The sequence below is a fragment of the Choloepus didactylus genome, chromosome 20 (assembly GCF_015220235.1).
Source record: "Choloepus didactylus isolate mChoDid1 chromosome 20, mChoDid1.pri, whole genome shotgun sequence".
Taxonomy (NCBI): domain Eukaryota; kingdom Metazoa; phylum Chordata; class Mammalia; order Pilosa; family Megalonychidae; genus Choloepus; species Choloepus didactylus.
The window spans coordinates 9,074,428-9,098,924 of NC_051326.1; the positions used below are offsets into that span (position 1 = coordinate 9,074,428).

At 48.3% G+C, this 24,497-nt stretch overlaps 1 protein-coding gene and 2 long non-coding RNA genes across 3 annotated transcripts in view; 2 read left to right on the forward strand and 1 right to left on the reverse strand.

Moving 5' to 3' along the window:
* The window catches only part of APOB (apolipoprotein B), a 38,140-nt gene extending 26,767 nt beyond the window's left edge, over nt 1-11,373 (reverse strand). Inside the window, exons 1-12 of the mRNA XM_037812871.1 lie at nt 11,217-11,373; nt 10,862-10,900; nt 9,745-9,860; nt 8,446-8,591; nt 6,225-6,378; nt 5,192-5,347; nt 3,723-3,847; nt 2,956-3,041; nt 1,662-1,881; nt 739-966; nt 385-502; nt 127-273 (exon numbers count right to left, since the gene is read on the reverse strand). Coding sequence (XP_037668799.1) covers nt 127-273; nt 385-502; nt 739-966; nt 1,662-1,881; nt 2,956-3,041; nt 3,723-3,847; nt 5,192-5,347; nt 6,225-6,378; nt 8,446-8,591; nt 9,745-9,860; nt 10,862-10,900; nt 11,217-11,283 — 1,602 coding nt within the window. The 5' untranslated portion in view covers nt 11,284-11,373. The remainder of the gene's footprint in view (nt 1-126; nt 274-384; nt 503-738; nt 967-1,661; nt 1,882-2,955; nt 3,042-3,722; nt 3,848-5,191; nt 5,348-6,224; nt 6,379-8,445; nt 8,592-9,744; nt 9,861-10,861; nt 10,901-11,216) is intronic.
* Nucleotides 4,700-9,285, forward strand: LOC119516554. Its single transcript, XR_005213314.1, has 3 exons — nt 4,700-5,373; nt 7,297-7,613; nt 9,214-9,285. It is a non-coding gene; the product is annotated as an uncharacterized LOC119516554 (long non-coding RNA).
* Nucleotides 11,374-11,557: 184 nt separating the features above from the next.
* Nucleotides 11,558-16,640, forward strand: LOC119516787. Its single transcript, XR_005213373.1, has 4 exons — nt 11,558-11,988; nt 12,620-12,749; nt 14,895-15,055; nt 15,995-16,640. It is a non-coding gene; the product is annotated as an uncharacterized LOC119516787 (long non-coding RNA).
* Nucleotides 16,641-24,497: the final 7,857 nt, after the last annotated feature.

Here is a 24,497-nt window from a genome sequence, read left to right on the forward strand (position 1 = left end):
GCAATTAGGAAACAGCAGAATAAAGTCAGTAGAATGATGAGATTTAGAACCTTGCTTGCTTGGTACTTTCCAAACCCTTGTGAATCTGAATAAACCTTTCCCTTTCAGACCTTCTGTGGCCTTTACCTCCTCTGTAAGGGCCATTTTCCGCAGTGCCTGGATTGCAGCCTTCTGAATCAGCAGTGCTGGCTCTGTACTTTTGACACATTTCAGAACTGAAGACTTCAGTCTCGGGTTCACCTGCTCCAGGGTTTTGCCCATATTTCCAATGACCTGCATTCAGGAAAAGAGACATGATGCTGGCAGGATGCAGAAGACGAAGTACACGGTGCCCAGGGAAGGTGCTTCTGAAATGAAGCCTATTATACAAAATACCGACAGTACCCTCAGAACCAAGTAGGTGTGCTCTTTGTCCCCTGCGCAGTCACTGTGAATCTGTGCCAACAGGTAGTCAGCAATGTCCAGCAGGTCCTGGGTCACCTGCTGCGTGGCCTCATAATAGCTACAAAAATAAGAGAAGAGTGTTAGAAACTCAGCGAGCATATTTGGGTTTCTCTTACAATCCAAACTTGAGTTTGCAGATTTCTTACTTCAAGTAACTTTTCTCAAAATGTTCAGTAGTAAAGCAAAAGAGAAAGCACCAGAGTTTGAAAGTGGAGGAGGAGGTGCAATTTTAATACAGAGATGTGGGGTTTTCCTCCACTCTGAAGAGGAGAAACAGGGTGGAAACCAACTCACTTGTTGACCACGTGGCTGAGGGCGTAGAAGGTGGCCCGGCTCTGCTGCTCTTTCGCCATGGTAAAGACCTCCCGCAGCCTCTGCGCCGAGGGCTCTGGGATGAGGGCCACCAGGTAAGTCACCACGTCTATCAGGAGAGGGCTGGCTTTCTCATTCCTCAGCCACTGGAGGATGTGAGTATAACACTGCGGCTGCCCGCACTGGACCAGAGCCTGCAGAGTGATGGGGCTGCAGAGAAAATGGCACAGCCGGTGACGTGGACTGCGTTCAAGGCAGATGAAACACCCTCTGCCACGGTGCTCCCTCCAGCAGGAGGGCCCTTATTTCCCTGATTCACTATCCAAATCCAGCCACCTTACAGAATCCAACTCAGCTCCCAAGATGCAGGAAGCCTTCCCTAAGGGAGGCCCAGGCTTTGGCTTCTTCTCTGACCCCCATAGTGCTTAGAGCCAGGGCTGTGAAGTTTAGACAAATCATGTTATTGTTCTGTAGGTCTGAATTCTCTCTCCACCTGGACGATGAGCTCCTAGAGGGCACAGGCTAACTTTTCCCTCAAACTTTCCAGAGTCCCCTAATAAGGATAGAATTAGGAGACCCCTACAAAAATGTGGGCCCTGAGGGTCCAGTGTACAGACATGAACATATCTACTCCTCTTTTACCATGCAAATTCATATCTCCCTTGGGTGTCATCTGTGTATGAGTTCCTGTGTGTGTGGTGCCCGTGGAACTCCAACCTTCTAAGGCAAGGCACCTTGGCCGATATTTCTCAGTCCAGCGAATGTTAACCCATGGACTGACCAGTGAACTGGATGAATATTTAATGGTGCCTGGGAATGAAGAGTCTCTATTTGGCCAAGGTTTGAAAGCCTGGCCAGCTACCACAGGTCATATGAAAGATGGAGCTGCAACGTTAAAGATCTACCTGGACACCTCGGTCAGCTTTGGCAAGAGGGATGCGACCGCCTCGTCGCTGAGGCCTCTCAGCTCGGTGACCAGTTTGTTGAAGAGGTTAGCTCTCTGGGCATTCTGCTCAGAGATGGAGAGCTTTTGCAGCTCCTGGAGGGTCTTCAAAACAGCCTCAGCCTGCTTGGGAGGTGAGGTGGATTTGGTGCTCTCAAAGGCAAGGCTCACCCCTTGGGCACCTGAAAGGAGGAAAAGAGTCAGAGAAATGCTCACCTGCCTCGACATCTCAACCACATCTTTGTCCACTGGAATCTGGAAATTGGGGAGGTAGCAGCAAATGGGAAGAAACAAGGAAACTCTCCTACACTCCATGTCTAATAGGTACCTGGCTCTCTGCTGTTTTTGACTTAAACATTTTCCCACTGAATCATCAAAATACTCCTACAGAGTAGTAGTCCCCAGTTTAAAGACAAAGGCACTGAGGACCAGAGATGAGCAACTAACTTGCCCAGGAACACTCTGGGATGAGGCTGGAATTAAATTCAGGTTTGCCTGCATTCAATATCAGATTATCTCCTCTAGAAAGAACCGGTGAGGAGGTGCCGCTGTCTGTCCTGATTCTCAACCACCGTTTTCTTCTCATTGGCTCTACCAGTAGCTTGTGAGGATGGAACGTGTCCTTGTGTCTCCACCATCATCCTGCTCTGACCTATATCAGGGAGGCAGGTGAACATCAGTGTGGAAAGCTTCCTGGATTGATCAGAACTGGGGGCTAATTTTGCACTGTCTCTAATATTCTTGACCTTAAATAAATCATTAAGCCTGTGTGTCATTGATCCCCCTGGAGGAGGGAATAAAGTTGCATGTTCCCAGCATGTGACATCACAGGTTGTTACGAACAAAGAGAACCATGAGGTAGGGGATAAGAAAGATGTTTGACAGTTTTAAATACAACAGCTCTGAAGACTGATTCTTGGGATTATTATTTGGCCTGATCCTGAAGTTCCTCTCCCATTTGTCCCATAAGATTCAGGACCTGGACTTCTGCCTGGGGGGTCCTGCAACCTGATTATAGGGTGGATGATACCACGTTAAACTTGGGACACCAGTTCCTACCTCGTTTGTGAAAACCGTGGGAGCTTTGGGAACTACTCCTTTACCCCATAGCCATTGACATTCTCCTGGGAGGCAGCTCAGCAGCCAGAACGCCACAGTCCACTTAACTCATTTGCCCACAGTCCTTTAATAGGTCTGAGCAAAGAGCTAAGCCACAATTGGCACAACTTGGCCACCGTGTGGACGTCAAGTCCTACCTTCCTCAAAGAAGCGGCTGTTGATCTTGGGTGTCTCTCCAAGTTTCAAAGACTGTGTAACGTGAGCCACCATTCCATACTTCTCCCTGGAAATAAAGGAAACACATCCTGTCCCCGGTGGCCGACCCCGGGAGCACACCATTTTTCCCGTGTTGAATGTTTCCCCCCTTTGTGGCTTCTACCCAAATCCTGCCCGCCTGTCAGAGCGGGGCTAAATCCAGCCATCCGAGACCCCTGTAAGGAACAGCGTCCACACGCTCCTGGTGGGGTGAGTTGTAATTCCGCTGGGAGGACATGTGAACCTCACACTCTCCACTCATCTGGAGAGCCCAGAAGGGAGGGACTAATGCTGTACCCTGAAATTATCTTGTATCTCCCGAAGCACAGTGCCAAGAATATAGGTGCTACTCAATACATGTTAGTTGATTGATCGATTTCCAGAATGGATTTGGATACAAAAGTCTCCAGTCCAAATTGCAAATCCTCTATGAAGCCTTTATTTAAACAGGGAAGGCTGCAGTGACCCCCAGGTCTCCCTTACAGGCTATGTCTAAGATATCTTTTATTGGTTGCGAATTGTTTTGCACACCTGAGACTTTTCTGCCAAATTGTCTGTGAGCTTGGGCAGGGCAACAGGGACAGGCTCTGCCTCGTGCTTCTCCACAGCCCCCTCCCAGGCCCTGCCTAGGCCGGAACAGGGCGTGTGAGGAGCGTTCGGTGCACACCGACTGTTAGATGATGAGCCCAGGGTGCAGCAGGTGACCTACTTGTAGGAGAAAGGCAGGAAGAGGTGCTGCTCCTTGCAGGTGGCTTCTGACACGTGCTTCTTCTTGTGGTCCAGGGAGTACTGGCAGGACTGGCTGCTGCTGATCAGAGTGGACAGGGGGCGGACCTGTGAACGACATTGGGGAAAGGCATCTTGATGAGTCTCTGTGTTTGAAACTGAGTCTTCTGTCACAGGTGTTTACCCTTGGGGATGGAGTCCCATACCATGAAACTCAGTGAGAGAAGAGAGCTCAGTACTTGGCATTTTGACAAGGGGAGGCAATAACTCAGCATCCTCAAAGCTGAGTCAAGCCACAGACCCTCTTATGACATGCTAACCAACCTCCTAACTTGCACACAGCATACACCATCTATTGCATTCTACGTGTACCCATCCCACCACACAGAACACCACGCACACTGCTTATTAATTTTTCTTTGCCTAGAAGTTCTTCCTAACTTCTGTCTTCCATTTACATATTCTTTGTATTTTTTCCAGTTCATGTTCCACATCCTCCATGAGACTTGCCCAAGGGGCTACATGAAGAGTGCCTCCCCTTCCTGGTCAGGCCTGGGGCCACTTGTCCGCCCTGCTCAGTCTACCACTTTATTGGGTTCGCCACATACTGTCCTCTATTGCCAAGGTGCCTCAGGGCAAGACCCGAGCATCTTGAGGGGAGGGTCTAGGGTCATTTACCTCTGCCCCTCCCTCAGCACTGCCAAGAGTAGGGCTGAGCTTACAGCAGGAGCTAAGAGAAGTGGCATAAGCCACTGGATTGGCTTCTTCAGCCCGTGGCCCTTGTGGTCATCCAACCCCGTTTTTAGCCCCAAGGACAATGTCCAGGGACACTGCCGGTCATGGCAGTGATTGCACAAGTCCTTCCTGTTTACCAAGATGCCCTCTGACTCACGGCCCAGCAGAGATGACGAGGGCAGAGGTTAGGCGAGCTGCAGCAGTGTGGTGCCATGGACCCGGGTGGAGTTAACAGAGAAAGTGAGTGCTGAGACAGCTCGGCCAGCGGTTCCAGTGTGTGGACACAAACCCTGGAGGTGGCACGAGGGGAGGTCCAGGACCCAGGCTTTGGTTAGGGGTCATCCTTGGGTGGAAGGACAGGAAGTGGGAGTGCAGGGAAGAGCACAGGCCTTGGCACCCCCTCTGAGGCCCGGGCCTCGGAGCTGGGGGCTTCCAGTGCTTGCACAGGAAGGAACGTGGTGAGTCTGCTGTTCTATGTCGCACCCCAGAGCCTTCTCAGAGATGGACTCTACTCTCCAGGAGCGGCAGAGCATTTAGTGCCAGTGACAGACAGACAGTAAGGAGGACAGAGCAGCGGACTGAGTGGGGATCTGGAACGATTCTAGTCCTGGCCACACAGTCTTGGCCAATCCTTTGCTGTCTGGTCCTTAGTCCCTGTTTATATAAAGAAAGAGCAGGGCAGGTTCTTCTCTACTAGCGCTAACGTTTCAGACTCACCATGCCTTGGATGAAAGCTAGTGGGCTCACGCTGGTTGTGATGGGCTTGAAGTGATCACAGGCCTCCAGGTTTCTTTCAATGGATACTTCGGTTGCCACATTTCCCTTCTTTGTTTTCACCGTGAAGTCACTGGAGCAGTTTCCGTACACGGTATCCTGTGGGAGCAGAAGACTGGTACCAGGTACGTTCAACATGGGGAACAATCCTTAGCGTTTCAGGGGAGCTGGGAAAGGAGCCCAGGAGAGAAGGCGGAAACAGCAGAGAATTTGAGAGGGGGTTTCTTCTGCTGGGTGTGGGCACTGCTGATGGCTGGACGGCCTGAGCTGCACGAGCGAGGTTCCGGGCTGGCCCTTGGCACCCCCTGGCCTCCAAGGGCCCGCCACCACAGCCGTCACAGTCTGCGCTCTCAAAACATTTTCTCGACTGCTCTGATACGACATGTGCCGCACTCTGCTTTGTGTTACGTGGGTCCCGGCTTTCCCCAGAGGCCTTGGGACATCCCGGAGGACAGGCCTCTGCCTGTCTGCCTTCTCCAAATACAGCGCAGTACAGAGCTTAGAGCATGGTGAAGGCTCAAAAGCGCCTGTGGGACTGCAGTCAATGGAATTCTCTCTAAGATCAAAACCTGAAATTCTTAAAAGAGGCTGCAAACATATCCAATTATTTTTGGTGTCTAAAATACATGTAGGCTTTACTGCATTATGTCTTGTGGGGAGCAGGAGCATAAAATCAAATGAAAGCTGGGAGTGGAGTGGTCAGCACTCCCCAGGGACTGCTTTAAAGTTAGACCCAGCTTGCCGGGGACGAGGCGTCAGGAAGCCCCAGGGGTGCCCCTTCCTAGCCTCGTCGCAGGTGGGGCAGCAGGATGCTGGCATGTCACAGCACCATCCCCAGGGTGGTGGGTCTCCTGCGTCCCCAGACATGGAGCTAAGTCAACGGTGCACTTTATGAACGCAGTGGGACCCGTCTCAAATATACAAAGAGGAAATGTGAGTCTTAAGGACCGTTACTATCAGCTTTCCCCAACCTCACCAGCAACAGCACGCGCTTGGCCTCTTCGGTCTCCAGGGGGACGAGAAGGGCGGAAATGATGCCCCTCTTGATGTTCAGGATGTGCTTGGGCTCGTCCTTCTCCGGGTAAAGCAACACTGGCCTCCCTTCAGGCGTGCTCAGCCTCAGCTCGTGCCTGGCGCAGGGAGAGGCCCGGGGTCACAGAGCGCCCTGCCTCCCGCGGGCCACTGGGACCAAACTGGGCGGCTTCCTCCAGTCTGTTCATCTTTTTACATCGCTTTAAATAAATACATCTATACATACATGTACATTTTCAAACAAGTACACAAATACACGTATGCTTTCGGCATCCTCTTATTTCTTTTCTTTTTCGTCTTAGCTCATCCATCCCCTCTCCCCTGCCCTCTGCCCCTGCCAGTCTCTGCTCCCAAATGCCCCCGTTGTAACCCGTGTGAACCTCCTAGCAGGTCAGTGCGGCCCACATGTGTCCCCATCCTCGGACAATCCTGTGTGGGTGTGCGGGGTGTGAGCATTTGAACAGGGTGTTGTCATTGTTCACACGAACAGGATCACATTATGCACACTTCTCTTCATCTTGCTTTTCTTAATTATACACCATGACAATCCTTCTGGGTCATTTGCTCCAGCTCTAACATTTTCTTTTTAAAAGCGAATATTCCATTCTATGGTTTTATATAATTTATTCAGACATTCCCCTATTTGATGATGCTCACTTTCTTTTTTTGTTGGCCACATAAACAGTACTGAAATAAACATCTTTACCCATACGTTTTCATGCATTACTGCTTTCATTTTTATAGGCCAGAGTCCCAGAGACTAAAATTGCTATCTCAAAGGGAATAGGTAATTTTAATTATAATAGATATTGCTTAACAACTCTCAATTCCACCAACAATGCTTGAGAGTACAGTTTCCCCCACAGCTCTGCCCGCCATAGGTGCTACAGCTGTTTTAAATTTTTTCAGGCTGATGGAATAAAGTGATACATATCTTGTTAACATTTTTTGAGTTTCCTGACTATTGGGGTATTTGAGCTTCTTTTCATGTGCTTGTTGGACCTTCACCCTTTCAGATGGTCTCAGGCCACGTCTGAAGCCCGTGATGACCTTGCCATTAGGGAGCTGGTGGAGGACAATGGGGACTTCCCTTTGTGTTTCAGGGGTCCTGGTCGTATCTGCTCCAGTCACGTCAGAAAAGGACACCAGGCATGCCCCCCCAGGCCCACACCACCTCAGGAAGTTCCAGCCCCAAGCCGCAGCCTGGAAAGCCTCGAGTGGTGACGAGTGGGGGTCCATTTTGTTTGGAGAAGAGTAAGAACCAAAAATGAACTCTCAGTCCATTTCCCTGCTGTCTGTCCTCATGCAAATGGACATCCAAATCTCAGATAAAGTAAGTCATATTGGTGACGGACAGACGACATCAAGGCATGTTTTGTAGAGAAAGGACTGGTGTCCAAGTCTAATGTTCAACAAACCAAAAAATGTGCTAGGAGGGAGTTTTCTGATGCTGCAAAATTAACAAATCTGTAATTACCTATATATGCCCATTCTGAGGACATTAAAAACTATGATTTGAGGATGAGAGTCAGGGGTGATGTTCAAAATATTTAACAACTGATACAAAATGGACATTGATCAATCAGAATGGATGCCAGCTATAAACAACAGGGATGGCCTCAGCAGCGTGCCCTTGCGGCATGCCAGCCCCGGATAGGGCAGTGGGGGGCCCTGGCTGCCCCCCACCCCGTTAAGGCTGGGCCTTGGCCTTCACTGATGAGAGCACACATGCATGGGCCACAGGCACGTCCTGCGGGCACCTGCACCAAACACCACGCCAGGCTCCAGCCTTGTTTAACTCTCTAAAAAGAACTCACTTGTTTACACAAATCATCTCAGCTTTATTGCCTCAAGGAACTCAAAGCACGAGATCTTTTAGAAACTCAACTCGGTGAAATGGTAATTAAGGGAATTTAACTAGGAAGGTAAACAATGCTTTCCTCTTTTTGATAGTTTGTGGGAATTCAGAGACAGAAGGCAATTCCCTGATCCACGGTAAATTCGGAATACAAATAGGCACACACTTATACTCACACACCCGCCGAATATGAGCACACGTGTTCATACCTCGATGGACACACGCAGAAATGCACACACACACTCACGCACAACACATCCGGGTGCGCACGGGGCTCAGCAATTCAACACACGTTCCCAAGGCTTACTTGGACATGGCCGCGGCAAACTCCTCCGAGTTCCTGGTCTTCTTTAGTAAGGCCTTGCCCTCAGGGCTGAAGCCGTACACCTCTTTCAGGGTGCACTGGCTCGTCCTCAGGATGAAGCTGCAGAGTTGGGGGACCTCCAGCTCCACCTGAGAATGGAGGGTAGCGGCCCTCTGAGCCTCTGCCCCAAGGACTCGAGGTATCCTCATACCCCCCAGCTCAGTCTCCAATCGGGACGCCGAGGGAAACGCTGTTTGGGGACATGGCTGTCTGCTCCCCAGCATTACACAGCTCCTGGACACAACTCATGCCTTGCTTCTCCATGAGTTAACCTAGACATGGTCCTCTTTTTGTCCTTTTCCACGCGCCAGTGCACCAAGTCTCTTAAGTTCATCCCTACATATGTGAAGCATATCTTTTCACTGGCTCTAAGTTTGCTTGCTTTAGTTATAAAGAGCAGGTGGTTAGAAGAATTGCAGACCAGAAGCAGAAAGAGGCTCTCATCCATTTCAACAGCCAGCCAATGCTTTCTTAATGTCAACACACACACAAAAACAACAGAAAACTGTTTGTGTCTATTAGGATCTATCAAGAGCTTTGCATAGAGCTGGAGTTGAAACAGATCCCTAATTGTTCCCCAGAGCTGTTCAAAAACCTTTCTGTGATAATGGAAAAGTTCCTTCTCTATGCTGTCCAGTATGGCACCCACTGGTCATATCTGGCTATTGAAAATGTGGCTAGTGATTTTTAACTTCTATTTAATTTAAATAGCCAAGTGGACACTGCAGACCAGGAGGCCCTCTCAGCCTTGCCCCTGCCCTGTCTTCCCCACACCAAGCCCAGGAGTCGCCCGGACAACGGAACAGCCAGTCTCCATAATAAGCAGACAGCTTTGCTTGAGAATAAATTGTATTTTTTTTCATTTTTCTTTCTTCCATTTCTTTTCTAGCAACTGATTCTGTTTGACTTAGATTATAAAAACCACACACCGCAGTGCTTTTCTGAGATGTCCCCTTCCCTCTGCCCACCCCCGGGGCCTCTCTCGCCATGTTCAGATCTACTGTCCTGCAGAACTTTCGTCCTGGGTCATGTAGTCCAAATACACCTTTGAAACTAACGGGAAAATAAACTTGACGGGCAAGTCTTTCTGTGGCGGACAACTTCTCAGCCACTTGGCTGATTTGCAAATGAGTGTGGGTCCCCACACAAGGGTCATGGCACACGCTGGGTTGGCTTGGGCACCACCTCCTGAGTGGGGCTGGGGAAAGCGGCGGCCCCCAGGTGCCTGGGCCCCTCTTGTACCTTGCAGTTGATCTTGGTGACGCTTCTTGAATCCGCAGTCCCAGGGACCCCAGTGGAGCTCTCAGCCTCGTAGCTGTACACGTACTTCTTGAGATGCTTGAATCGAGTTGCGTCTTCTAAAGTGCAGGGAGAGAAGTCAGCTACCTAGCAGAAATACCTCTCCCAAGGAGAGTCAATTCTGAGCAGAGAGGGGCCGTGGCATGGATCATAAAACATGGTAATTAAGCTCAAATTATTCTTAATTGACTTGGTATTATACTTAATGTTCCTGTATAGATTTACTGTATGATGTTTTTGCTGAGGCCAATGTTTAAAGTAACCAGCACTCTTTGACTCTATCATCTGAGGCGCAGGGAGGGGAGTGTCAAGGGATGGGCTTGGGATATCTATAGAATATCTACAGAACGGGCTTTGGGGAAGATTGAAAAGCAAAAGGATCATGCTATCTCGAATGCTTTGTCAGCTAGAAGATACCATATTTCTGTGGCTCGTTTTTTATTCCACCAACTACACGAGACAAAGTTCATTAAGGGTTATCTGCAGGGCTTATGAAAGCCCCAAGAAGGGGTTTCTGGAGGTTTCCACCGTAGCTAAACAAGTTGGAGGAAAAGGAACAAAGAGCCTCTGGGAGCTGAGCCCGGGTGCAGTGACGCCAGGAGCCCACCAGATGGCGCCGCTGCCCCACCAGAGGCCCCACCGCGCGGCGCGAGCACTCCGGCCCCGCAGCCGGCGCCCTTGACCCTCAGGGGTCAGGTAAATACCGGGGAGCGGGGGCGGGATGTCTGCACAAAGGGTGAAGTAAGCATTTCCTCACCCTAAAGCCCTGCAAATCAATGACTAGCCACTGATAAGCAGGTCAGTGATGTTCCTTTAAAGTGTCCACCAGCCAACAGCGTGATGCCCCTCCCCACCCCAGGCTAGTTTGGGGTCAGGACAGAAGGTCAGGAGGGCGGGAGCTGAGATCGACGGGGGGCGAGCAGAGGCCCGAGGGGCTTGCTGCGGGGAGGGGGAGTGTCAGAGCCCTGCGGCCAGTCCCGGCAGCACAGCACGACTGGGGGAGCAGGAGGGCGCGATGGCAGGCGGAGGGCCCCCCACGCCCCCTCGGGAAACGCCTTACTTGTGCAGCTGGGGCTGGCATTTTCCGGCACTTCCTCTTCTGTAAGAAAAGGAAAAAGAAAAGTGGGTTTTCCTCTCTTTCCCACGTCACTGTACGCGCAGGTCTTTCATCTTTTCCAGGAGAAGCAGGGATGCTGGGGACCCCCTGCAGCCCCCACACCCCCACCTTCCAGAGTCCCGGGGAGCCGCCCCGCTGGCCCTGTCCCCAGCCCCTGGACCCCGCCGAGGCCCAGCCGGGCCGCCCAGCCCCCCCTGCCGCCCTGGCTTCCAGGCACCCGGGTTTCAAGGCGGGGCCCCTTCCTGCAGCCCCGCGCACGGGCCCCCCCGCCGTCGAGCCCCCCGCCCCGCGCACTCACGCGCCGAGGCGCAGCTGCCCAGGACCAGCAGCGGCAGCAGCAGCAGCGCGGGCCTCGGGGGGCCCATGGCCGGGCCGGCGGGGGGCGGCTCCTGGCTGCGGCCTCCTCTGGCTCCCGCTCCCTGGCTCCGCGGGGACCCGCGCCCCGAGGTGGCAGCGCTCCGCCCTGCAGGCCCCAGCTGGGAATGCGCGGCCCGGGCCTGCGCCTTCTTTATAGACCGGCCTGGCCGGGCCCAGCGGATTGCAAAAGGTCCAAAGGGCAGCGATCCGGGCCTGTTTGCTTTTCCACACATGGTCCGTCTCTGGAGGATGAGGAGGGGGCCAGGGGAGGGGGTTGTCCTTTGGCCCGGCTTTCCCCCTAGGCGTCTCGAAAATGAGGGTGCGGAGCAGTGGGCTTGGCCGCTGAGAAGCCTGCCTGAGGAGGGGGTGCCTTCCAGCGACACTTGGAACAACCTCTAGGAAATGGGAACCCAAACTGCACGAGCCTCTGCTCTGACTTCATGGCCATTTGGAAAGCCAGTCCTTCCCATGGCCATTGTTGAGACATTGTCCTGCCCTCTTTTCCATTTTGGGGGACCCCAAGTTTGCAGGGAAACCCTAATCCTGATCAGAACCCTGTGGCTGAGTTACCTGCCCTGGACTCAGCCAATCAGGAGGGAGAAGAGAGCAAGGAGGCTGGGAAGGCTGCTCAGTGAGGACCCTCCTGGGTCCACGGGGGGTGACCACCCCAGCCATGGCCTGTGTTCAGATGCCCAAGGATTCGAGAACCTCTGGTAAGGTGGGGTGCCCTGTTGGGCGGGGACTTCTTGGGAAATTGAGGCAGAGAGGAGGCTTTTCTCTATACGAATGAGCTCCTTGGTTTCCCCCAGTGATGGGGAGACTGGTGAGGAGAAACAGGCTGGTGGCCTGGGCACGGCATGTTCTCCACACACATCCAGAGCTTTCTCCATGAACCCTTTCTTTCTCTCCTGGGTACTGTCTAGTTCCCACGAGAAACTTGCCAACTCTGTTTTCCTCTGTCCAGCTGCAGGAAATCAGGAATAGCATAGATATTTCAGAAACACTGATTTTACTGATTCAGAATCTACCATAACGGGTTATTAATGGGATGGTATGGGGTTGGGATGGACAAATGTCTTCAGATGGGCCATGTGCTGCAAAGCTCCTCTAAGCTGGATGGGAAGGCAGGAGACAGAGACCACAGGCTACTGGTGAACAACCACAGTAGGACATCAACAAGTGCTAAACTTGGGGTCTCCCTGCTGGAGGCATGCAGAGGAAGGCGTGGGAGTTGGCGGTGGGAGCGCCTAGGAAGGTGGCGATGAAGTGGGACTGACGGGGGATAGATACAGGAAGCAGAAGTCAGGACTTGTTACCATTGGTTGGTTTTGTTTTATTTATAAGGTATATCCAGATATCACAAAGTAACTGTGAAGTTGTTTCAACTCTTTGATGGCATGATTGATGGGTCCCCAAGAGTCCCATTCTGAAACAGGAATGAAGATTCCCTGCTCCCTGCGTGGAGACTCACAAGGTGACGTTTGTCTGGTCCTCCAAGTTTGGGCTTCCACACCTCTTTCTGCTCAAGTGTTGCTGTCTTTAGCCATGAATTCCCCATGGGCAGCTAAGAACCCCCCCCACCCCCCCACCCACCCCTGCTCGGTGGTCAGCTGCTTTGCCTGCACGGGGTATTAATATTGCTAAAGAAGGAACTCATGGAGGTCTTAGAGCAAGGCTGGTCATCCCAGGATGTAATTTACCTCTGCACCACAAAATTGAGGATCTGGAAGAAGTACTGCCTGAAACCCCAAGTCTCTGAGCATTTTATTTGAACATTTCATGTGGGCTGACTTTTCACAGGCACAGTGGCTGTTGGCATTTGAGGAAATGGCCCTGCTTCCACACATAGTCACTTTAAGGAGAACGGGTGAGACTATTTAGATATAAAAAAGCCAGAAAGAGATGGCCAACCTCAGTTTACAAGCACATGTCACCTGCTTTCCCTGTTGTATGACTGATGAACTCTAAAATTAGTGTCAATGGAGAACATAATTTTTACAAACTGGGCATCAAAAAATGAATCTGATTACTTGGATGCAGGGAAAAATTGTGGGTAATTTGGATGACCCTGATTTGACTGTCACCATCTCTTAAGGAGCAAGCCTAAGGCTGGGAAGCCCTGAGTTTAGCATCCCTTTCTTGCCCCGATTTCCTTCAGAAAGTCACCCCTGCTCTGTGTCTCTGCCGGCGGGACCCCTCCCCTTGCCCAGGCACAAGCCGCACAGAGCAGATGCTGAATTGTTGAGTTGACTTGAGCACACTCGTGGAAACATTGTAAAGATTAATGCATAGATTTTTCCTACATTACCAATTCCTTTCAGATCCTTTGTCAAAAGCTATTTGAAAGCATAGTATTATTTTTGGTCACAGAGATTACCCCACATCCCTTTCCCTTTAGGTAGAACATTTCTCAGTTCACTCTCCTAATCAGGTTCTGAGTTTCAAAGGCTATCAACTGTTTTTTCATGGAGACTTCAAATACAGCCAGGAGTCAGGGAACCTTCTAGCACAAGCACCTCACTGAACAGTAGAAACCCTGGTCTAGAGAGGGCAGCTGATGTAAAGGAAACCAGTGTGGATATTCAATTAGGATTGAATCCTGGCTGGGTTTCTTACGAAGTTTGTGATCTTGGGCAAGTGGCTTCACCTTCCTGAGCCTCTGTTTAGTCATCCCTAAAACAGGGCTAATAATACCCAGAAAACTTGTGGGAATTAAATGAAACAATTTTGTAAAATACCAAGCATGATGCCCGGCAAATAAAAGGTACCCACTAACCAGTAAGAGTTGTTAGTTATTACGAGTGTCAGACTGGAAGTTTATCTGTAGGGCACATACCTAGCTAGCTGACCATGTCGTCTACATAAAGAGGTCAGTAGAACACAAACAGGAAATCAGGGATGAAGAAAGGAAGCAGAGACGAAATAGGGCAATGGTGGGGGCTGCAGGTAGCTGTGACTGAGCACCCATTTGGCTCTGAAGCTTCCTCATGTTTCTGAGGATTTGGAATCACGGTCCTTTCTCAGGCAAATGGAGGCCTTCCTAACACAAGCAGGCTGGGACTCGAGCAGAGACACATTCTGATGTCATATAGGTTAATCTCAGCCAGCCGCTGTGACTTATCAGCTCAGGAATGCAAAGTCCCCTTGGCTGAGCCATCAGTCTGAGTAATCGCGGAGCTCTGGGTACCCAGTAGAAAACCAGCTGACCAGGGAACTTCAAGGAGTTAGATAATGCTGAGCATTACAGCTACAGCCTCTAGGAGCAAGACTCTCCTCCCAGAAGGGTGCTGCCAAGTTCAGGGATCCACGGAGGCTGTGGGCAGCTCCCAGGAACCCCATATTCTGAGTTCAGAGCAGTTCACATTCTGAAGTACAAGCTTAGGGCATAATTTGCTGAATATGAACAAATGACCCTATGCCACTCAGCTGTACCCCATAGAGACCAGGATATTTATGTATAGTCACCATAATGTGAAATAAATCTTCTTGGTGGCATAAAGCAAGGAAATAAAATCTGATGCAAATTAGTCCAGGTCTTGCAGTTCAAAAGCCTCATCTGGCAAATAGGGACCAGTATTGACAATGATTAATTAGCCCATCTCTTTTCTGGCTATGACAGCAATAAAATTGCAAATAATGCCCAGAAGCTGGAAAGTAAACTTTAAGAATTGTAGATGGAATCATGCCCACTGTGGTCTATGTATGCCAATGCCAAAGCCCATGCACCAAAGGAAAAACAGAGAGCGAGAGAAACGCCACGCTACTGGAAGGAAAAAATAGGTGAGTGGTACAGGTGGGCGATGGTGGGCGGGCCGGTGTCAACCAAATCAAGTTATTATTGATGGATGAATAACCTCCTGGGAGGAAGCGAAAGTACACTTCCCTGCTCCGTCATTCTGCTAGCCAAGAGATAAGGTCGGAATGCCAGGCAGTGGTTCCTCCTGGGGAAGTCAGAAGTCAGCGCCGTTCTGTGTGCAGGAAGGTTCTACATGTACGGAGAAGTGCTTCCTTGGCGATACTGTTCTCCTCCATCCATCCTTCGGGGCCTGCTCCAGGCCCACCATCTGCGAGGGCCTCCCTCTGGGACCAGCCCAGTTAGACATGATGGCTTCTGACCCTGACCTCTTGGGGCTGTCAGTTCCTGTATAACTGGGCAAACCAGTCACTAAGGACCTAGTTACAAACCTTCCGTCGATGCCCTGTACATATATTTTTCTCTAGTACAGTAGTGTCAGTTTTGCATCTGTTTACATATTATCTTGCCATTTAGAGAGATAAGCCCAAAAACTGTGTGTGTATTTCACCTTTGGATCCTCATCCCTCTCCCTCACTGACACCCCAACCAGGCAAGGAGAAAGTGCTGTGATTATAACATGGGTTCGAACCTCATGCCGGTTAAGAGCTGTGGCGGAGCAGGATGGGTTTCTGGGAGACCACCTGACTCTGCAGCCCTGCGGAAATCCTGCCTGAGAAACGGAACCTTTACCCATTATAAAAAGGTTTCCAGACAAGGAGAGGGCACGTCCTCCTGGGATACAGGGCAGGGGGGCAGAAAAATCACAACTTTCAGGAGACTCGTCCTCATGTCTGGCTTTAGGCTTCATCCTTGCCTTGACCCGCAAATAAGCATCCTTACATATACCTTAGCTTTTCCTCTGACAGGCTCTTCTCTGGCTCTTGTTGGCTGCTCTTTACTGATTTTTCCTAACCTTCTCACAGGACTAAGGTCCGAAGGCACCACCCTTAGAACCCTGGGACCGGTTCTGATCACAGACAACCAGATGGCTGGATGGATACCTGCGCCTCTCCAATCCCACGGGACCCCTGATCCTCTCCAGACTGTTAAGGGTCAGTCCTCATCACAGCCAACAGTGAGACGAGGTAGTGTATGCCAGGTGTCCCAAGCGGGGTCTGGACAGTGCAGGCCAGGGGTCAGGGAAGGCATCCCTGGGAGGGGAGGCTCGAGCTGGATCTTGGATGACGGGCAGCACCACTGAAAGGGCAGTGGCATGAAGATGAGAATACATTTGATGTGTTTGACAGTCTGTGATGCCACCAGCCAGCTGGAGTCCCTGGAGAAGGCTGGGGAGAAAAGGGACAAGGTTTAAGTCAATTAAATCTTTGACTTAACTGGGGGTTACTCTACAAACTGCACATAACCTACTTGACATTAAATATAGTCGCTAGGCATTTAAATTGTATGTTTGTATAGAAGGCCATGATTTGGGGGCTGAATTCTTCTTGTCCAGAGCTGTGAGGGGAGATGTGGGAATTGGGAGTCATAGACTGTTAGACAGAAAGAGGTTCTGATGGATCAGCATCATCACTTTATATATCTATAGGCTTAGACAGCCTAACTGGGTTCTATTTTTTTTTTTTTTTTTTTTGCTAGTCTTTTTTTGTTGTTTGTTTGTTTTAATGACAAGGGCAGAAGTAAGGCAAGAACTTGCCACTCCTTCTTTACAGTGTAGAATATTCATTCTACTCTGCACTAAATCCATAATGACTTCACGATGTTGCTTGGAGATTGCTTTATAAAGATGAATTTTTGTTATCCATGTATTTCTATGTATCTATTGCTCATTAAATGTGAAAAACTTAATCAATTATGTGTGGGTTTGGATTCAGAATAAATATTGCAATTTATTTAATTATAGAGAATTACAGAGGTTCAGGATCTCAAAGGGTCATAAAGACCATTGAATGCAACCCTTCTCCCGAGATGAGTGTCCTGTGAATCTGGGGTACCTGGACACCCATCAGTAGGCTGCCTGACTGGTGGAATTTTATGAAATTAGATGATGCTCTAGTCAGCTTAGCAAGTAAGAGTCCTGAGTGGGACTCTCACCCACCTATGTATCTACCAATGGCCGGAGGGTCCCTGCGTCTGCCTGGCCATGCTGTGTGATTGTATCCTAGCTGTCTACAGTTTCTGTCCCTCATCCAGGTCTCAGCCATTCTTTTTAGGGAAAGCTGGGAAAGGTGCCAGTATGGACGTTTCTTGGACACTGTCTTTACCTAGATTCCGAAGTTAAAAACAAGTCATTACCAGATTGCTTTGTGTGGGTTTCATTTGTACATCCCTCCCTCTCTGTTAGCATGGGGGGCAGGGGTGGGGTGGGGGGACAGCCAGCCCCAGGACCTAGCCTGCCTGTCTGTTTGGTCTCGGAAGCAGAGTGTGGGTGGAAACATGTGCCATTTAGGATCACCTTTCTCTCCTTTTTCTTTTTTTAAATGGTGACACAGTTTTTCACAAAACTATTTTTTCAAATAATGGCCACCTTCGACTGAAAAGAGATTTATTTTTTAACAGCTTTATTAAGATATACTTCACATGCCATAAAATACAACCATTTCAAGTATGCAATTTAATGGTGTTTAGTGTAGTCATAGTCAATTATAGGACATTTTCATAATGCCAAAAATCAACCTGTTAGCCAATCAACCCCCAATCCCCTCAGTCCCCCAGGCACTAGCAATTGCTAATCAACTTTTCTAGCTGCATGTATTTGCCTATTCTGGACATTTCATCTAAATGGAAACATAGAATATGTGGTCTTTTGTGATTGGATGTTTTCAAGATTCATCCATGCTAAAACATATGTCAGTCCTACATGTCTTTTCATGGTTGAATAATATTCCCTTGTATGATTACACCACAGTTTATGTGTCGATCAGTTGATGGGCATTTGGGTTGTTTCCACTTTTTGGCTGTGAACATTTGTATACATGTTTTTGTGTGGATATATGTTTCGTTTCTCTTGGGCATATACCTAGGATGGAATTGCTGGGTCATATGGTAACTCTATGCTTAATTGAGTAACTGCCAGTTTGTTTTCCAGAGTGTATGAGGATTTCAATTTTTCCACCTTCTTGTCAACACTTGTTGTCTTACTTTTTGATTCTATCCATCCTAGTGGGTGTGAAGTGGTATCTCCTTGTGGTTTTAATTTGCATTTGGAGCATCTTTTCATGTACTTATTGGCGAGTTGTATATTTTCTTTGGAGAAATGTCTATTCATATCCTTTGGGTTTTGAATTTTTTATTGGGTCACTTAATTTTTTATTATTGAGTTGTAGGAGTTTTTAAAAATATGTATTCTAATTACAAGTCCCATATCGAAGATAAAATTTGCAAATATTTTTTCCCATTATGGGTGTTTTTCCCTCTTTCTTGATGGTGTTCTTTGAAGCTCGAAAGTTTTTAATTTTGATGAAGTCCAATTTATCTGATTTTTCTTTTGTTGCTTGAGCTTTGGGTTTCGTTTCTAAGAAATCATTGTCTAACCCAAGATCAAGAAGAATTGGATTTTATAGTTTTAGCTCTTAGATTTAGGTCCATGATCCATTTTTGAGTGAATTTTTGTGTATAGGGGATTCCTTTTCAGCCTTACTTTTAGAAATTTCTAGGTTCTTTGTGCCTGGAAATGCTCTGGGGAACCTCTTCTGCCTGTGTGCTGAGAGGGTGTGCCCTGTTCCAGATGAAGACGCCATCAATCCTGTTGCTCAGTGAGTAGGATGGGCCCTTTATCAGGAGCTGCTCCTCCCAGGTGCTTTCCACCGCAGTGACCTGTCACCTGGAGCCTGAGCCACGGGCCCCAGAAGGCGAAAAGGAGATGTTCTTTGTCCCTGAAGCTGAAGCTCCCTTTGGAGTCCCTGATGCCCTAACAACTATTCTTCCCTTTTCCTTCAGAGAGATAATGCTTTCTCTGCAACCCAAAGCATCTCATCATGTTTTTCAAGGGAACAAATGAAACTAGTAATAAATAAATAAATAAAGCAGCATGAAACATCTTAGAATGGTGGCTTTTGGGACAAAGCAGAAGAGGAGTTGGGAGAGGGGATGGAGAGAGGGGGAAAGAGAATAAACGAATAAACCAACAAAATGAGACAGGGGTCTTCACAGACCAACGATGGCATGCCAGATGGTGAGGGAGGATGGTGAGCCATTCATCTCTCTGCTCCTAGGAAGCAGCAGAAAAATAGACCATTATAAATATAAAACACCTAATATTTATCGAGCACAAAAAATGTACCAATCGTCTGGATAGATGCTTTCCCATAAATTATCTCATTTAAAACTCAAAAGAAAAAAATTGCAAAGTAGGAATTGCAATCTCCCTTTGTATAGATGCAGAAGCCAAAGCTAAGTTTTTCATAACTAATCAAATTCTGTCTTCATTATACAAGTACAAGTCCCTCAATGGGGTAATTATGGATGTGTAAGAGGATCGCACAAACGATAGACGACTGCATCTTGGTGACTCTGGGCACACACACACAAGCTGCCCTCTACCTGGAGAAATAAGCGAGTGTCTTTCTAACAATAACTGCTATTGCCTGGTGCTTTGATGTTTATAAAGGGCTTCGGTGTCTGTTATTTCTTGGATGAACCCTGTGAGGTTTGTGTTCTCATTATTTCACAGGTGAGGCACCTGTGGCTCCCTCTAGTTACCTGGCTTCCCAGGATCACCTGGCACCGTCACTAACCAGCTGAGCTAGACCAACTGCAGTGCTCTGACTTCGTATCCCATGCAGTTCATGCTCCATCACCCTAGAGTCCCAATTACAGGATTAGGAAACCTGGGACTGTTTATGGGGTTTGGTAGAAAGACAAGGCTCAGGGGTTCTCAGCTCCAGCTGCTCCCAGAGAGGAAGCTCAGAGAGGCCACATGAAGGCAGCACTGAGAACAACTGCCAGAGAAGGAGTGCAGGCTCGGAGGCGTTTCCCAGGGTGGGCCTCGCACAGTGTCCAGGTGCTGATGAAATGTACTTAGGGGAGACGCATAAACGCCCTGAGACCCACATGCTGCCTGCTCTTTGGATTTGTCGTTAATATGATTGCTCTTTATTGGAATTTCCCCCCTTCTAAATGCTTCCATGCATTGTCCTCAAGTAGGTAAACAAGAAGCAGGCTCAGATCTTAGTTCCTTTCCCGTACTTAATCCAGTAATGGTCTTTACATGGTTAATCCTACTGGATTACCAACCTGGATCATGAGACGCTGTGTCACACCCAGAAAATACCTTGAGAAGGAGTCGTCTGAGATGACGTGTCTGTCTTTTCATTCTAGACCAGGTCCCTTTGGAGGAACGCTGGCTGGCAATGTTTGCTGTCACGGGCTGGCCCACGGGCTAAGCTACAGGCCATCTGGGTAACTTCATTTGGACAAACCCAAATAAAATGGTAAACTAAGGCAATTAATTCAATTCAATCTGTTCTTCACTTTTCACTTTTTTTTTTTTTTAAACCTGGACATTTTGACATTTTAGTTGAATGTAATCATGGACGTGCAAATTATCCAGATAATTACTTCATGGTTACTTCATTAATAACATGGCTGCGTCTCCTTGTTGGAAGAAAGGCAGGCTGTCTGCTCCCTACCAGGCCAGGGAAGCCAGGATCTTCCTGAGAGGAGAGGGACAGAGAGCTGGGGCAGTCAGACAGCCCGGGCGGCCTCCCTTCCCTCCTAGGGCCGGTGGCAGCCACGCCTCTCCGCCCCGTCTTGGTTTGCCGGGGCTGCTGTAATGAAGTTCCATCACCAGTCGGCTTAAACAACACGAATTCATTGTCTCTTGCTTCTGGAGGCTGTGAGTCCGAAATTGAGGTGTTGGCAGGGCCATGTCCCTCCAAAGAGAGAATCCTTTGGCTTCTAGGGTGGCCCAAGTCTGTGATGCTCCATGCCTTGGGGTGGCCTAGCTTAGCCTCGGCCCCACCACATGCCACCTCCCTCTCGCTGTTCTTCTCCCTCTCTCTTTCTGTGTCCAATTTTTTCTCCTTATAAGGACATTAGTCACATTGGATTAGAACCCACCCGGATCCGTTTTGGCCTCATCTTAACTAATAACATCTGCAAAAATCCTTTCTATAAATATGTTCACGTCCACAGGACCAGGGGCTAGGTTTGGACATGTCTTTTTGGGGGACGCAGCTCAATCCAGAGCCCACCCCTGCTGCTCCCTGCCCTTGAATTCCTCCAAGCCAAGGAGGCTCCTGGGTGTGATTCCTTCTTCCCCCACTCCTGCACTCACTTCCCCCTCTCCCCCTTCTTGGGTGCCTCACCCTCCTGCCCCAGTCCTACCTTTTCTTTTCAGGTTGTCTGTCCTATTGCCCCTCCTCGTCACTTTCCCTCTGTCACCAGCTTTTTGGGCCCCCAGATCTCTGAGTGAATTTAGGGTTATGGGTTGTTTTCTGGGCTATGACCTGGCGCATGTGGAATGTGGCACCACAACTCCCAACGTGAGGCTCCTTACCAGTGGGTGTTGACACAAGTCCACGCTTCCTGTGTTTCCTGAGAGCCTCAGGAGGACCCTTGCCATGAGGGGCTAATGGGGGTGATGGTCCAAGTAGTGTTAGAACTGCCCCACACAGCTACCTGCAGCTTCCCCAGTGTCTGGGCACTTCCTGACAGGGACTTTGAACATGGCGCCTGGCGCTGCCCGAGAGGGGCATTATGGGAGGATCTCCAGGACACACAGCTCAGGCCACACAGCCAGGGGTCCTGTGGCTTTTTTTCCAGGGGCAGGAAAACTCCAGAAAACAACTGCCCTGGGGCATTCAGAAAGCCCATCAACAACAGCAAATAACCCAAGAAGAAGAATGAAATAACTTGTTGACTTTTGCTCTTTATGGGCTATTTTTCTCCTAGCAGTGGAAACTCATCTCTAGGGGATTAAAAACGGACTCCCAGGGAGCGGAGGGCTGCCCTGCACCTGTGGGCCAGCCATCCCTTTGGCTCAAGAAGCAAGGCAGCCACCACCCTTGGCCTGATCAGGAAGGGCAGATCAATGCTTTGATTCTGGGGATGCTTTGGGTGGGCAACAGAGAAATAAAGGCACTTGCAAGAAAACATGCACAAAAATCTATTAATTAGAAAACACGCACTTGCACAAGAACCAGGCTTCTGCAAGGAAGAGCTGGAAGAAGTATTTTTTGCTATTTATTTATGAGCTTTCTAAAGTGGCATCACTACTGTTAACCAGCCTTTGAAGAAAGGCACAGTAAAAACATATTTGGTAAAAATAATATCAAAATAGACAAAAGTAACCTATTACTTGGCTGAACAGTGTGAAGCTTCAATAGTTTGATTCCATTATGGTCAGAGAATTGACTCTGTTCAATGTCTATTCTTTTCAATGTTTTGAGGTTTGTTTATGGCCTATCTTAGTGAATGTTCCACAGGCACCTGAAAAAAAATGTGCATTTGGCTATGTTGGGTTCAGTTTCTATAAATGTCGATTAGATCCTGTTGGATGGTAATGCTGTTGAGTTCTTTTATATCCTCGCTGATTTTCTGTCTATTGGTTCTCTGAATTGCAGAGAGTGGGGTGTTGAAGTCCCTGACAAGAATTGATGTGGAGCTTGAAAACAACAACAAAAAGACTCCTGGAATCAATCAGCTGAAAGAGCTTTTATTAATTACTCTCAATATCCTTAGCCCCATATTGGAGGAGATATGGGCCTTGTTAAGAGTGGGTGTTTGTGTCATATATGAAATATACATGTATAAGTTGATGCTACTTAGAAATATTTGTGGCTTCTTCCCTACAGATTTTTATATGCATCCCGTTAACTCATCCGAGCAGCCAGACCTGGTTCCAGATAACCCCGGGAGCAATAGGGAGGAAGGCAGAGCTTCCGGATGTCTGTTTAGAACTTCCTCCTGTTGTAGAGAAAGTTGATCCCTGGCAGACCCAGAAATCCAACAGTCTGCGGAGCTGGGTACCGAGCCTTCCCTCGCTTGAGCATCTCTTCTGTTTAGGAAGCGGAGGAGCTCGGTGGTTTATAAGCACACACTCTGGGGCCAGATGCCTGGACTCACACCGCAGCTCTGTCACTCATTAACTGTGCAGTTTGGGGCAGGGTATTTAGTCTCTTGTGCCTCTGTTTCCTGATTTGAAAAAGGGGATAATAATAGATGGCACCTATCAGAGAGGGTTAATAAAAATAAAGCACTTGGCACGGTTCTGGCACATAGGAAATAGTCAATAAATATTAGCCATTATCATTGACCCACCAACACATCCTTTTATATTCAGTTTCCTTTCTTTTTTCAGTTGTCTATGGACTGCCAGTGTGCAGACTAAAGGCCCATTTCTGACTTTTTCCCAAATATACAAAGATGAATTTAAAAATGTTTCTGCTACCAAGACAGACATACAGACCAATGGAATCAAATTGAGAGCTCAGAAATAAACCCTTACATCTACGGCCAATTATTTTTTGACAAGGTTGTAAAGTCTACTCAAGGATGGGGAGAATAGTCTCTCCAAATGGTGCTAGGAAAACTGGATATCCATATGCAAGGGAGTGAAAGAGGACCCATGCCTCACACCATTTACAAAAGTTAACTCAAAGTGGATCAAAGACCCAAATATATGGACCCAAACTATAGAACTCCTAGGAAAAAACATAGGGAACATCTTCAGGAGCTGGTTTTAGGCAATGGTTTCCTAGACTTTACACCAAAGGCATGAGCAGCAAAAGTAAAAGTAGATAAATGGGACTTCATCAAAATAAAAAAACTTTATCATGAAAGTAAAAAGACAGCCTACATAATGAGAGAAAATAATTGGAAACGTATGTGATAAGGTTTAATATCCAGAACATATAAAGAAATCCTACAACTCAACAACAACAACAAAAAACCCTAATTTTAAAATGGGCAAAAGATCTGAATAGACTTTTTTCCAAAGAAGATATACAAATGGCCAATAAGCACAGGAAAAGATGCTCAGCATCATTAGCTATTAGGGAAATGCAAATCCAAACCACAATGAGACACCATTTCACACCCGCCAAAATGGCTCCTGTTAAAAAAATGGAAAGTAACAAGTGTTGGAGAGGATGTGGGGAAATAGGAACTCTCGTTCATTGTTGGTTTCATGAAAGAATAACATGAGAGGACAAAATGTATTGAACTCTTCACTAATCTACTCAGCTGTTCCAGAGCTCTTTGAGGCGTTGGCTCCTGCAGGCACAGCTGCCAAACCCTCCCAAGGAAAATAAAACAGACCTGCAGACCATGGGCAAGTTTTCTTAATCTCTAAGGATCTTCTTCACTTCGCCCATGAAAGATAATGGTTTGATAAAATAAGCCAAAAGTGCGCGATTGTTTTTCTCTCCCCTTTTAACCTCCATAATTCTACCTTTATTATTAGAAGTTCACACAAAAACCACACTATTGTGTGATTTTTTTATATATCCATTACAGGGCCTTGTT